Genomic DNA, 15,813 nt, shown 5'->3' on the forward strand with positions numbered 1-15,813 from the left:
CCATAGTAAAAAGACGTCTTCATTAATGTAGCCTGAGTCTGTCATTTCTACCATGGCACCTGGAGGAAGTTCCTTTTTGAACACCTCTTTGAATCGTTTGCCCTTGAAAATGATGAAAGGTGGAATGAAACTACCAGAAGCATTACAACACACTACTGCCGTTACATTCTCGCCTCTTTCTACACTGGAATCTTCATTACTTCCCGTTTTCCCTTTTCTGCTACAATTCTTGATGGTTTGTTGTTTAATGGAAAACCACTCTCATCGACATTGTATATTTTTTCTGGTGTATGAAGCATAGTAGGAACCGTGTCCATTGTAACTCTTCGATATAATTAAAAAAACTCCTGTACAACCCTTATCGTCATTCCCTCAGCCCTGGCCTTGGAAAGACCTTCTGGTTTCCTTAGCGAAAGGTCTGTATGTCGCTTCATAAAGCCAGAAAACCAATCCTCTTCAGCTGCCTTCTGAGTACCCCAAGGATGACAGATTTGATGTTTGTCTGCAAACATAAACGCAGCCTGTTTAACTACTGCAGGTGTGATTCCGAAGCCTCTGCTTGCCAAATCCTTCAACCTCTCCGCCAACTCTTTCTCTTGATCTTTCGACAGGATGGTTGGATGTCCAACTGCTTTTGGAATGCTGTTTTCTTCTTGTAAGACCTGGCTTCTTCTAGCACTGGAAATCCTATTCTGTAATGACGTGTATGCCACGTTGAAGAGGCCCGCCGCAGCACGTAAACTTACATCTCCAAGCAGTACGCTTGCAACAGCTCTGTTCATATTATCCTCCGACCAATTCATTCGAATTCCTTTCGACTGGTACGTGCGCACCATCTGTAACGATAACAAAAGTTATCGTAATTATTTTTTGGAGTGTAGTAGCACAAAATCTGCTGATCGATATAGCCCCGGAAAAAATGATCGTAAAAGCCCCAAAAGCCGATATTTCTTTCATTGGTTGGCTACACTGCGCTATACAACTTTGGCGCCCCGAACGTGTATGACTAACAACTAATATACCTATCCCATTGTTACATATATAGTTATTCACTTACTCACAATAATGTGGCTGGTACAGCTTACGTTCAAAAGCTTATCTGTTTAACTATGCGAAAATGCACATGCAGAGTACATACCTTGTTTCAAAAACCAATTTTTTCCAGGCAGATCACTTAACCAACAGCAGCAATGTCGTGCGCGTCTGATCCGTTTCGGTTCTCCTTCTCCACTGATGCCATGCAGTTTGCCAACCCGAGCATTAACAATGCGCTAGGATCGAATATTCTTTCGTCGATCGGAATAGCCCCATGGTCGAAATAGCCCCGGTCTATCCTATGCAATTTGCTTGGTAATGCTTATGCATTCCACTCTACTACAATGGGGTGCCAAAATATTGATTGGTAAATTGTCCATGACTATTTTCGTTCTTTTTCTTCTTCATTCTATGTACAATGAACAATTTGCCTACTATTATATTTTCCGTTGGCTGTACTTGCACCATTTCATGCCTATTCTAGAATATCAAGCACTACAAGTATATAGTAGCTACGATATCTCTTTTTGTGCGTGAAATAGTCCACAGATACTTTGTATTTATAATGTATTTGTCTTACTTTAAGTGGCTTCTTAACGCTAATCACGGAGATCAGGATGAAAAAAGGATTAGATGAAATTGATGAAGGAAGAGACACTCACAAGAAACATCTAGCGCCAGGCCATGTCTGGATTCTGGAGTTTCCTGATGATTTCACTTTGACAAGGCATGGGAATGATGTTATCTTGTGAAGTGTTAAAAAACCATTGACCCTAAATTTAAATTCCTTACATTCAGTTATTGCTTTGTGTAAGAATTCTTGATCGTTGAAGTTTATCTTGCTTCTAAGAACATGAGCTTTTATAATGTTGTTTGGTATCCAGGAGTTATAACACCTAGAAAGGTGCACGACTGCACTGAATGGCCTTAAGGAGTGTACCCATGTTGAAAATTCAAACGGTTTGCAGCTTAAATGTGCTCATATAGCTACATATCCAAATTCAAGATGGTATTATTTGTAGGAGGATTGAAAGGAAATTCTCTCCTCTCTGGTCGTTTCTTTTTTTTTTTCCTCTAGGGGTATGTTATGTGTAAATTCCATGTGTTATATAAGAAATTACTAGATGTTGCCCCATAGGAAATTTTACAAATACCGCGCTGTCTATATTTAGGAACTCCAACCAATCTGCAATCAATTTAGTAAAAAGATTACACTCGTCATATATGTTATGTCCATTGCGGAAATTCGGAAAACAGTGGAATCTGATCTTTGGTGTAGTTTTATTATGCTTCAATTTATGATTATCTTAATGTCGATAATATTTTAACATATTTGTGCTTCGACCATTCTGTTACGTTAAATAAAAATTAGTCAATAATTGACACAAAATTTTAATTCAAAACAACACATTTTATTATACAAAACAAATAATCGCAGTACAATAATAATAAATTAAATAGGTTATATACAAAAATAATGTATAAAATTCGACTCAAATACCTTTACAAAAGTGCTTTAAAGTTCTCACTAGCATGTGTATTTGGAATGTAGGATGTTTCACTTCAGTCATCATGAATCACTAAAATCGTAGTTCTTTTGAAGTATTATTATGAACAACAACTTCAGGCGAAATTTTATCATTGTCCTCAATAAAAGTTACATTGGTATGCTCATTGGAATTGGAACTACAATCCTTATGTGTTCCAAGAATCTTAGTGGTGTCCGGTTGTTGATTCTTTCTACTCCCACCTACACAGAAGAAACATAATGGAAAATGGAATAATACTATATATATTTATTATTCAGAAGAATGTCAGAATAAAAACAAAATTCTCCGTATTATCAATTTGCTTTGTTATACCTGCTTAACCACCTAAACCACAGGTATGTATGTGACACGTGTGACGTGTTTTCTTAAAAGTACTGTTCATTGTTGACGATATTTCCCCTTAAATTATATGTATGTTGACTTTGTCTTATTGAGAACGTGTGTATAATAGAACTGTTCTAAGAAATGAAGTGCATTAATGGGTTAAAGCGACGGTGGTTGTATAAACAGGCATATCGTTCAAATAGATACTTATACTTAATTTGTAGTACATGTTTGGCTCATCAAATTATCGTCTTACTTTCATACTAGAACTTTTTGTGTGTGGGGGAGGGTGCGTACATGTTTGTAAGGGTGCGTGTGGGTGCTATTTATTGGAGGAAATTAAGTTCTTTCGTGATTAGCCAAAAATGGCAGAAAAGCGAAATAGAATAAACCAAATCAATTGAATTCAGTTCTCACACATATTTAAGTTTATAATATTCAAATTTAATTAACGATTATTGTTTCGGCAATTGGATATGATGGTGGTCAAATGTATAGAGACGCATTGCTTTAAATAAAGAGCATTTATTATCCTTGTGAAATCAAAGGTTTTGGTTTTTAGAAGAGAAATTTTCCTCAAAGTTTATGACAGACGCAAAGCCAAAATGCCCAAAAGTCAAATATTTTTCATATCAATCAATCAAACAATCTATCCTACTTATTGCTGAATGTGTTTTGGATTATTACACTACTTTAAAAAATAGTGAGTATTTTCCACATCCATCTTTGTTAACTTTCCTTACCTTTTCGGAATATTTCCTTCTCTATGATAAGGATCGGGGATTCAAAGGATAATGAGAAAATTGTTGATAGCATCAGCGTAAGAACCAGGTCCCCAAGGAAGCTCTCAGCCTGAAAACAGAAACAAAGATTGTTTGTAGTATTACGTAAGATAATGTTTTGGCCTAGCGTAATGATTCAAACGAAGAATTAACAATATCGTAAAATATAGTGTATGACTTGCTTTAAATTCAAGAAAATGACAGAACTTCATATTGCTTCTCCCGAGCATCCTTAGAATACAAATGAGAATATGTTGAAAAGTCTTGAGTAAAGTTCGCAGCAGGCCTGCTACTGAAGAACACGAGAAGGCCCTCCTAGATCACCTAAATGGCATTTTTCCATGCGAACAAATACTTCAGCTGTTCCACTTCTTAATCAGGGGCGTTGCCACTGGGGGTTGATGGTGGGCTCTGACCCATCCTTCTGATCACCCAAAAGCTCTTCATAAGAAATTCCAGCAGTAGTTAAGAGAATAGGAAGAATCGCAGAGGGAATCAGAGACAGAAATAAAGAATGAGAAATGATAAAGAAACAAATGAAGAAGGGGAAAGGGCGGGGATGTAGCTAGGTCGATGTGCTTGAATATATCTATTGTTTTCTATGTATTAATAATATTCACTACTTAATATATTATCCATAAACACATACAGCTTCTGTGTCACATAAATTTTGATTAATATATAGTGGTAGTTTTTTTTAAAAAATAAATTAATATCTGTATTAAATTATTATTACTATTACATTTATATTTAACTTAGGCTATATCGCAACAAGTACAATGATGATCTACTTGCAAAGTTTTAAAAAATAATTTGGAGATTTATTTAAAATTTTAAAGTAAAAGCTTCTATAAACCACGGAAAATTTGGAGGGGGGGCATAGGGAAGCTGCAAGAAGACCAGTGGTCCCTGGACCCTCCCTTAACTATGTCCTTGAGAATGATAGGGAAAGAAAGTGATAGATAAAGAAATTGAGGAAGAGGGAGAGGAGGTGTAAAAGAGAAGACAGGAAGAGAGACAAAGAAACAAGAAATAACAGGTAGGAAGAGAAAGAGAGGAAGAAAGAAAGAGTAAAATAAGAAAATCTCTGTAGTCATGACTACAGATGCAGAACCTCATCTAAAAATATTTTGTCAACCCTAGAGTTCACCCAGAGGCGGTGCCACTGTTCTTAATACAGGTAAGACGACAGCAAACTTATCAGCTCCTGGTTACAGATAAAAAAAAAAACAATCTGGTTCTTTCTTAAGGCTGTTTGCAGTTTAAGGGTTCGAAATTTCTAAATAATGCCATACTTACTATTCTACTATCCGAGTAGAAGTCAGAAGTTTTCGTGCAACCGGCCAGATACTGTAGAATGAGGAGGTGTGTGAGATAGGCGCAATATGTAAGTCGACTCAGTGGTTGCAAGACCTTCCATGAGAGAATTGTGTTTACTGGACCTGAAAAAAAAATAAAAGATAGTTACGGATTTGTACAATTGAACAATTACTGCTCTATGCTTGTTTCTCTAATAGTTTGTCTATGAGAACCTACTCTGAGATACAACTTTGCTTTAAGCCCACTTTTTGCACAAATAGGTTTTTCGGAACTGGGCCTAAACCCCATTAATATGCGCTCGCTCCGAGTATGAGAATAATATATGCAAGTCTGTTCTTTTAATATTATAGCCAACTCGATCAACAAAAGTCGATCTCGGTGGCGGAGTGGTAAGCACTCGATGCCAGGGATCCCGGATTCGACTCCGGGTTTGGGAATGGGCGTTCTTTGTGAGTGTCCCGTCATCAATTTCATCACATATAATCACTCTTCCTCATCGTCGCGATTAGCCAAAAGTGCCATAAAAGCGACGCTAAATAACAAAAATCGCTCCCCAAATTACTCGATCAACAAAAGAGACACCTTCAAAAGCGTTATGGATAACTTTACGATCTTGTATTCTCCATCTGGCTTTGAGCAAACGTGGAGTTTGGTAAGTTATTAAACGTCTATAAGGTTTTATTTACCTTTATTACAGTGCTTTCATTAAAGTACCTGCCCAACAGTTGAATGGAGTGATTGACGACACGGATGGCGGATAGAGGAATTAGAACCTGCAAACTCCCGAATATAGGAAATATGGAAGGTTTAATAAAACAATCTTTAACGGCGCATAAGACATAATTTTTCTAATACCGTACTCACCTCCGTATCCTTTGACGCAGGCGAAGATTACCCATCCAAGACCAACAGCCCAGGCGTTCCTGTGAAGGCTGGAGTAGAAAGCTGCCTCTACCTCATTCTCTTTGTATCCATCCTGATAGACGATGACAAGACTGTAGAGAACAGTGAGACAGACGGTTGTTGAGAAGATCCAACCCAATAGAACTTGCCACTGGAAATCGAAAAGAACATATTTTTAATATGTTTGCAGCACTTACCCAAAAATATCCAACAAAATCGTTGACAATAAAAAGTCCTTTGTAAGTTCTGAGCTAATATGAAATAACTTCTAAAATAAATAAAAATATTAAGCTTAAACCAAAAACCATCTGCAATTTTCAATCAGTATCCCCACTATGTCCTCCCTTACAGAACAACTATGGAAATCTTACTACTAAAGGTCCTAGCACAGGATATTCAGAGAGATTTTTGGGGAGATATCTGAGCATCTTACCAAGAAAATCATTATTGAATTTATAATGCATTATGTATAGATATAAATGTATTAAATCTCAATGCTTACTTTTGGGATATGAACCCTCTGATTTCGTGTCTTGTAGAGATAATATCCGAACATTGCTCCAATGAAATAGACACCACCTCGGCAGTATACTGTTGGTTAGATGTAGGTCATGTAATCCCTGTATTTCAGGCCACTGAAATAAACAAATTATTTTGTTCATTACATATACGATTAGAACTTACAGGATACATTTGGAGGAAGATTACATCCAACTATGCTTTAAACATATTGAAATTAATAGAAGATTCATAAAAGAGCAAGTACTTCTTTTAGGCATTAACGATGCATTTTGCGATGATCTTGATGTCAAATAAAGTGTTCTATAAGAATGAAATTTTTATCCAGTCTTGTATAAAATAAGGGTGGCCCGGTAGGTTAGACATTTGGGAACAAGGTTCGATTCCTGGCACACAACCTCTAGCCAATGGGTGGTAAATGCAGCTTTAGTCAAAATAGAGAGTCCCACGGTAGGGTACGTTTTGTCTCATTGGTTAATAATAATAATATAAATAATAACTCGTGGCGCAGCAGACCTTGAAGCCCAGGGCCTACCTACTGACTGCGCGTCCCGTAGCCGAAGCCTAAAGCATGACGCCTTACACCGCACGGCAACGGTGCCTTATTGCCTATTGGTTACTAAATTCAATTTTGTCTTGATCTTATTGTTTGGCAAAAGGTACACTACACATGCATGACATAAATTAGATACTTACTTCAGAACGACCGTCCAAGAAAGTTCCAGATCCATCGTTAACCAAAATGGAACGACTATGCATACTATTGTGAGGATGACGAGAACTGCTAATCCTGCAACAGGCTTCCTCCACAGTGGGTACAGGAATAATGGTGACAACCAGTACAGCTGCATGTCTGTTTGAAGGTACCAACTTTGGGAAACACACTGCAAACAGAATTTTCTGTGTCAGTTTAATTGTTGTTAAATAACAATACAGTATTTTTTGTTGAACAGTAACATTTCCCTCTGGAGTAGGTTCTATTAAGTAGGTATTTCTCCGCCGATGGCCATTCATAAGCGGGTCTGTGGCTCACCAAGCCTCTCATTAGTAAGTGTCTGAGGCTTGCACGATCAAATTATCACGAACAACACGTTGAATAACCCGTTTGAAGGAAGTGACGTCAGATCAAATGTCATCCTTTTCTGTGAATTCAAGGCTAACATTCAAGCATTCTTGTATACACATTCTGGTCGGAATGTAGACCAACCACAGTACGTGGTACAGAAATAGAATTATGGAACAAAACATCGAAGTACAGAGTCTATTTATTTTCATTCCGTGGTAAAGTGACGCTGCAAAATATGAACCACAGACATCGAGACACATCAATACCATTAAAATAAAATTGAAGATCACATGAAAAATCCTTCCTGGTATCAATTGAATTCCGATTATAAAAGAAAGAATAAAATTACTGGAAGAAAGATGATGTAAAAGCTTCAAGCCAAGAAGCATTTATATGTCTACAGCAGTACACATTGATGGTAACGGAAATTTCGATTCGATGAAAAGTTTCAACCTCTGGCTGCTCTACTATTTAACCCGCAAAACTTGTACCATCAAACAAACAAAAAATCTTACTAACCTCTCCTCCAGAGAATTCTGATATGTATTTGTAATTGTCCACATATATCAGCGTCTTCCACCAACTGCGGGCGCAGTTTTCTCTCATTGGCGCAACCACTGATTCCCATATAGGCCCAGAACCAATGAAATAGAACAGCGTTGCGTTGATACCCACAATGATAGCCAACACTGGTGTCAACCTAAAACGAGAAATTATTGTAAACATGAGTAATTGGAATTGCACTATGTGTTAATTGTTAATGAACACGAAACACGTCTGTGTGCAATACCACAGGTTTCTTTGTATAGGTTCCTTGACTTTTAAGTCCGCTTTATGCACAGATAGGCTAGTCGGGACTACGTGCCTCCACCGGGTAGCGAATAAGGAATACCTAGATTACAAAGCGACAAAGTTACCTGTATGCTGTTTGAATGTGAATATATACATATACCTATGTGAGTATGTCTGTGTGTAATATTGTTTGCGTATATTTTTCTCCCCTTGTATTTCATTTCAATATTTTATGTGGGTGTGCTCATAATATTAGCTACACACGTGTTTCTTCTTTTGTATTTTTTTTTAAAAAATATGTATTATGTATGTGTGTTCGTGTGACTACAATATTGTATACGAATATTCTTCGTCCACACCCTTGCATCCATAACAATAAACTGTGCCTATGCAATCAGAAAACACTCCTCGAGCCGGCTCGGTGGCGAGAAGGTTGAATGGTCTACTTTTGATCTCGTCAGCGGTGTTCCCGGGTTCGACTCGCGGCCCTGGCATTGGGTTAATCATTGTGAGTGTTCCTTTATCAATTTCATCTAATCATCACATTCTCGGCGTCGCGATTAGCCCAAACTGGCAGAAGAGCTATGCTAAATAAACAAAACACAAATAAACACTACTCGACGTTTTTGTGCAAAAATATTCTCGTAAAGAACGGCAACTACAGAAATACAACTTTCTAGATGATAAATATAGTTTAGATGGCTTAAATTACCTTATGTATCTGTGGATATAGAAAACCAACAGATCTTTCACGTTGAATCTGTTTGTCTTTTCAACTTCCTTCAAAAACATATAAACTAATAGAATTCCACTGAGGAGAAAGAATGTGTCGACAGATAGCCAGCCATTCACAATCGCCATTTTCTGCCAATCTCCCACATGCTGCAAACAAGAAAGATGGTTATCAGTGACTAAGAAACAACTTGTAATGAATCGAAACAAAGAAAGAATGTGAGAAAATATATTGGAAAAGAATATAACTGGGGGAAACGATAAAAGTGTAAAAGGGAAGGAAAACCGCTTGAAGAGAGAATAAAATATGCAATAGAAATGAAATTAAAGGAAAAGTAAAAAAAACGTAGAAGAGAAAAGACATGTCTAAAAGAAGAAATAGCAAATGCCCTCCAGAGTTGGGAATCAACAATGACATTTTTAAAAAAAACTAGAAACAGATCATACAACAATGGGGAGAGTTAATCCATATTTGAGGTCTAAAAGAATTTACAGGACATTTTGCAAATTAGTTTGATGAAAAGAAGTAGGAAAATAAGAAATAACATAAGAGAGAAGATGGGTATGGAGAGAAATTGAAAGCTTTATTAGAACTACTTTCATAGAGAGAATCCTATACCTGACTCACTTCCCAAATAAATTCATTACTACGTAGTTGGATCTCAAGGAACTAATAGACTTTATTGAACATTAAAATATATGATATGCTTGAGTAAGTTTCAAAAATTTAGCATTACAATTGAACGGAAGCACTAGTTTTGATATTATGAACAGATTTTTAGTACAGAAAATTTGACGTAGCTCTTCATAAGCTTGCATCTATTTATAGGAGCTGAAATAATCACTCATTGTAAATCTTGTTTTCGATTTGAATACTTACGTCCATCATGTATTGTTGGTTTAAAATAGGGGTGGTGGCCATTGTCATAAATTTGTGGCAGAGGAGAACCCACGCCATACTGAAGAATCGTATTCCATGGATACAACCCATGGTATCTGAGGAAGAGGTCGTACTCAATAGACGCTTCCCATTGGAGTAGAAGGAGAAGGCGACGAGTAGATTTTGCCATCGTCCTTTGAGAAAAACAGTATAAATTAGGTAAGGTTTTACGTTCATTTTTTAGCAAGAAAAAGGCTACCATCACATCGTATTCCCGTATTTGCCGGCGTAAAAGAAGTACCGGCGTATAAGACTGGGAATAAACAAACAATTCCCCTTTTTTAGGAAAAATCTTTATCACTGAATTTATAACTGATTTGCAGTATTTCAAATATAAAATAATACGTAAGTCTACTTTCAACATATAACTTGCCTAATCTAAATAGGAAAGAATACATTTTAATCTTCTTCGTCGCACACCGCAAGAAAGCAAGAAAGAAATCGTCTAACTCAGAACAGAGAAAATATCCAGAAATGAAGGTAATCAAAAACTGAGTATCGCCGTTTAAGACGCACCCTGTTTTTCAGACCTATTTTTAAAGGTACAAACGTGAGTCTTATGTGTCTGCAAATGCGGTAATTGGAAAATTCAAGATAATGGCTATCGTTTTATTGTAATGAAGTTGAAGCTTAGAAACATAATATCCCTACAACTTTAACCAAATATCTGTTCAGATCGATGATTAAAACCCTATAACCATTTAACCATAACTTATCTTGTAATTAACTTAATAACTGACAAACAAACAGAGACATTATACCTGGGCGAATGTTGGCTATAATTTTAGACAACAATCAAAAAAGGTATCATGCATTTTTCATGCATGTAAAATTATGTAAACAACGGTTACATACCCGATCTATGCTGCTTTCCACTCCAGTTATTCCACAGATCATAGCCTGTACTTAATACTATCGCCGTGCCAAATATTATAAGGAGAGCTCTGAAAGAAGCGAGAGAGAATAGTTAACTTTCGTTAACAGTGAACTACTTAAGTACTTTTAAAAATCCTGTTAGCGGTACTATAAATATACTAAGTAAATCTTATCTACCTCATCAATAAATTGAAATATAAAGGAATAATCATAAAATTCCACTCCTCATACGTGAAACCATTCTTTAGTGCAACGATGGTACCGTGTATCATAGACCTCGTCTTCGACTCTTGATCAAAATACAGATCTAAGTCAAAATACAGTTATCACTCAATTTCTACTAAAGATAGTGTGCCATGCACTTTAATACGGGCAGAATAAATTGTGTTTATAAAGTTACGATTACATTCTTAGCGATATTGATTAGTTGGTTGATTGGTTCAAGTTGGTTCGTTTGTAGGTCTCTTATTTGTCATTTGGTTAAGGGGAAGCTGGGTCTTTATTAAGCAGTGGACCCAGCAGCAAAAGTAATAGTATGCAAATTGTCATTATCATTTCCATTCAGTCAGTTTTCCACAATATAATGATTATGAATTGAAATTGAAACGTCAATAAACAGAGGACAATATGTTTCGCATCAACAGAATTCCATTTCTTAAAACAACACAGGATGTTCAATAAAAGTAGGATGAAAATAGTGATGGATAATTTGCCTACTATTATATTTGTCTTTGACTGTACTTGTCAAGAAGGAAATAACTGGAGATAGATAATTGGGCATTTGCAACAATCCATTAATTCAAAGACATTTGCAAACATTAACAATACGGGTCATCTGCGAAGAATGAAGAAAATATATTTTATACTGTAAGGTAATATGGTCTTAAGTTACGTGACATTCGTTAATTTCTATTTTAATTGCAAACAATATCGCATTTGCACACAGAGATAGTGAATGTTCATTGAAAACGTGGTGAAGATTAACCAAGGTTCATAGTTCTAGGGGGAGATAGTTAGTCTGAGAGATTTTGTCCAGCAATTTAAAATGAGAGTTCGCTTTGAAACCTATTTCGTAGTTGTACTTACAGCATTCCCCAGTCCTTTGCTTCAAAGTCCCTGGGAACATCCGAGCAGGCGTTAGGGTCTACCGTGATTGTTATGTTGATCTTCTCTGTAGGAATGAACAATGGTTGCAGATCGTCTGCAGTACAAGACGACGGGACACAGATCCCGAACTGAATACCTCCCATTACTTCGAGGAACATTGAGAACATTATTGGCGACATCCCACCCTGAAAACAGAACAAAACACACATAATTGGAACCAGAGTTACGAAATTCAGCTCCGTTCGAGTAGTTCGGATGGAACTTACTCTAAAATGTACAGTCACGCACAATAAATATGTGGTGTCTAGATCCTGAAATACCCGATTCACTGCATTGCGTTATGTGTGTTGCCTAACTCTACGGCGATAAACGAACTTGCTATTAATAAGTTTCTATTGAAGGGATCGCTTACATACATAGCTCATGTAGTTACATACAAATGAATTTAAAAGCTTTCGTTTTTAATGATAGGGTGATTCTTGTATTTCATGTTGTCTCCAACAACATTTTTGATCTCTTTAGTGTTTATCATTACAAACGAAAATAGAGTCCGCAGAGGCTTCTTATCGGTTCATTTCCACCACGACATATGTCAAGACCTTCCTTGGTGGGTTTTCCCACAATTGGGAGTGTCATTACCGCCGCGCGCATGTGTGTTTATGACGTTGCCCAGCTATGGCTGTGTTTATCTTCGATTGAAAAGGAAGGTGATTGATAAATGAATGTAAGACGAAAGTATATATGAGGGATATACAATGAGAAATTATTGTTTATGTAAAACTGGGACTTGAGAGAGACGACAAGATGGCTGAGAATATGGAAATGAAAGAAACAACGCGTACAATGCCTTCGAGCATTTGCATACCTACAATAATTCAAATAACGTTTGTATTGTTGTTGTGCAAGTGTATCGAAATATTGTGTTTATATATACGTAGCTATTACGTATATAATGTTTGCAAAAAAATACACTGTATTTATAATTTTTTTGACGATTTTATGTAGTGTATAATAATTAAGTGTAATAGACTGGCACATTTATGTTGCTTCCAAAGTGTACATTTACGTAGTATTTGTAGAATGCTTTCAATATTTTAACAATACTGTATTTACAATGTTTTTTGACGATTAACGATAAAAGATTAATAGTTAATAGGCTTATACTGATTTATGTATTTTCTGTTGTGGAATAAAATTGATACAAGTAATCCTGTGTAACGTCTTTTGAAATAAGTAAAGAAAAGTCATATTTGACTCTCTGGATAGATTTAACATTTCAGTGTAAACACAGCTGTACATCGTCATAAACACACGTTTAATTTTATGTTTTAAGTCCACTATATGCACTATGCACCGTGTGCCCATAAACACACGTGCGCGCGGCGGTGATGACACTCTGGATTGTGGGAAAACCAGCCCAGGAAGGTCTTGACATATGTCACGGCGGAAATGAACCGATAAGAAGCCTCGGTGCAAATGATACAATGAATGGTCATTCAATTTTTAGCCGAAAAGTTTTCAAATTACACTCTGTTAACTTTATAATGCATGTCACTGACAGCTCACAGAAAATATAAAATTCACTATAAGCAAGTAAAATTGATGCAGAGAGGAAGATGGAGAGGATGCAAACAGTTCCGTAATCTAACAGTTGTGTGATGTGTAAGTGTATGTTAAATGTGATTATCCCTCCCAGAAATATTACCGCCCTTCCTCTACCCTCCCCACCCCATTTTTGCTCATGACTAGTAGATGACTTCTATTTTGACACTAGTTAATAATGCTAAAGATACGTACTTCTTTAAGAAAGTCCTGATTTCCTCCTGCCCTCAATGCAATATCTTCTCCAAGAAATCCAAAGTGTCTGGTTGGTGAAACTGAGGACTTGGTTTGTGATCCTGAATCCATTTCCAAATGAACTTTCGCCAAACAATACTTTCCATCAAACCCTTCGGTCACGTTGGCTGGTACCTTGATGCTCAAGCATTCATCGTAGTTGCCCAACCATTTAATATTCCCTGCCATTACGCCAGCTTCTAATTTTCCATAAGAATCTAGCACTGGATGAAAACAAAAACACAAATGTGTTAGATTACAAGGATACTGGACGAAAAAGGCATGTATGTCACTGTGCAGAAAAAAACCCACTAATATCTATAACAAAGCATCCAAAGAAAAATATTAATTTATTTATAGGTGTAAGATTAGATTCTCATTCTAGAGTAGCAATGTAGGAAAATGCATATTTCATTAGAGAAGAATCACAAACACTTGTTTTGAAAGGAATTCCATTGTGAAACTCGGGCGAGCGCGTTGAGTGATGGAATAATGACCTCGCTATCAAAGGTTCCGTATTCCAATCCCAGTCTTTGCATGAATGTACAGTTGCTGTGAGTGTATTTAATCAGTTTCATCTAATCATCACTAATCATCATCGTCGCGATTAGCCAAAAGAGAAAAGCGACGCGAATTAAGTGTACGCATGTCAAAAATAAATTGTCAGAATTCCAACATTTGATTTATGCCTACAAATTTCAAAAAACCTCCGGTAGCGAGTTTATGTTTCAGCCAATCAACATGATAAGCCTCCACGCAACGATATTCAAGATTTCATTAATAAATGTTCGGTGAAACTAATAACTACTACAGTATATATAATGTATAAGCACGCTCTTGCAATTTCAAAACCAAAGTTGAAGAATATGCATTTCTTATTATCGATAACTTCAATTTCATAAACCATGGGATATTTGATTTTCAAAGATCAAAATCCTAAAAGTCAACTTATAGAAATGAGAGAACTGAGAACTAAGATGTTTATCTTAATAAAGCGGCTACAAAGAACAACGGAATGACTTACTTAGCAAAGGCCAAGACGCAGTCTGAAGAGAATCCAAAAGTTGTTGGCTGTGGTTTCTACACAGATCGTTCTTCGACTCTTTTGGCAAAGCTTCTTGTGAAATGTATTGCGAGATCGCTTTACTGATGTCCTCAGGTGCTAACCCGTTTGCGTACAGGGATCGAAGAACTTCGGAACCGACCTCCATGTTGTCAAAGAATGGCTCCGACCGCACCAACACAAACATAAGAAGGAACACTAACATACTGAAAGCCATGGTTCCCTATGATCCTAACCAGTGACAGAAGTGTAATGAATTATCCATTCACAGCAGGTGTATTTTAAGTAAGAAGATAATTCATCAGTTGTCACGAGATTTTTCAAGAATTTCGTGGTCATTTCAAAGAATTATTATTAGTCATGGTCCAAGTGACAGTAAAGTACAATGATTCATAATTGATTATCGCGTTATCTTACACCTCACAGTACTGTGGTCCTGAATGCAGGTGGAAAAAATAGCAAACACTGTGCTGTTTCTGTGATTATTGATTTCGATTACGTCACTAGATAATATTTATCTGCAATTCTGTCTATCACTGAATGCCTTTCTGTCTATACCAAACGAAGACTCCGTAAACGCAAGTCCAAATTCTGAATAAAGACACCCTGACAATGACTCCAACAGTCGCTGACTTTACTCTGACACTGATGGCCGCACACTAGAATCCCAACAGGAAATGACGTAATGTCAGGTGATTCCACTCTTCTATATGTAGGGGAAACTCCAGCAGAAGTATTTTCCTCTACTGTTTTAAAGAATTTTTTAATACACACCTAACAAAGAGACGAAACGCATCACGTTAATCTAATGAACACTACGATCTTCGCTCTCCGCGGCTACATTTATTGATTTCCTTTTAAAATTATGGGTACCTCAGGAGATTTGTACCCGTCACACAATATCGGGATATGGCCCTTATCTAAAACAAAATTAAGGACATGAACCTAGCAAAAAATAAAATGTGTTA

The 15,813-nt window shown here is 36.7% G+C and overlaps 1 protein-coding gene across 1 annotated transcript; it reads right to left on the minus strand.

The window, feature by feature from the left end:
• Positions 1 to 335: 335 nt before the first annotated feature.
• On the minus strand, positions 336 to 15,062 carry LOC145984964 (O-acyltransferase like protein-like). The gene is made up of 13 exons (XM_083118412.1): positions 14,807 to 15,062; positions 13,744 to 14,006; positions 11,926 to 12,131; positions 10,819 to 10,907; positions 9,904 to 10,097; positions 9,004 to 9,173; positions 8,019 to 8,199; positions 7,138 to 7,317; positions 5,876 to 6,065; positions 4,991 to 5,133; positions 3,653 to 3,761; positions 2,190 to 2,221; positions 336 to 836 (listed from the first exon to the last, which is right to left on the minus strand). Exons 1-13 carry the CDS (start codon positions 15,060 to 15,062, stop codon positions 336 to 338), a joined length of 2,514 nt encoding a protein of 837 aa, XP_082974538.1.
• Between the last annotated feature and the right edge of the window lie 751 nt (positions 15,063 to 15,813).

Source organism: Lepisma saccharinum, chromosome 1 (assembly GCF_977018435.1).
Source record: "Lepisma saccharinum chromosome 1, izLepSacc3.1, whole genome shotgun sequence".
In the NCBI taxonomy this organism is placed as follows: Eukaryota; Metazoa; Arthropoda; class Insecta; order Zygentoma; family Lepismatidae; genus Lepisma; species Lepisma saccharinum.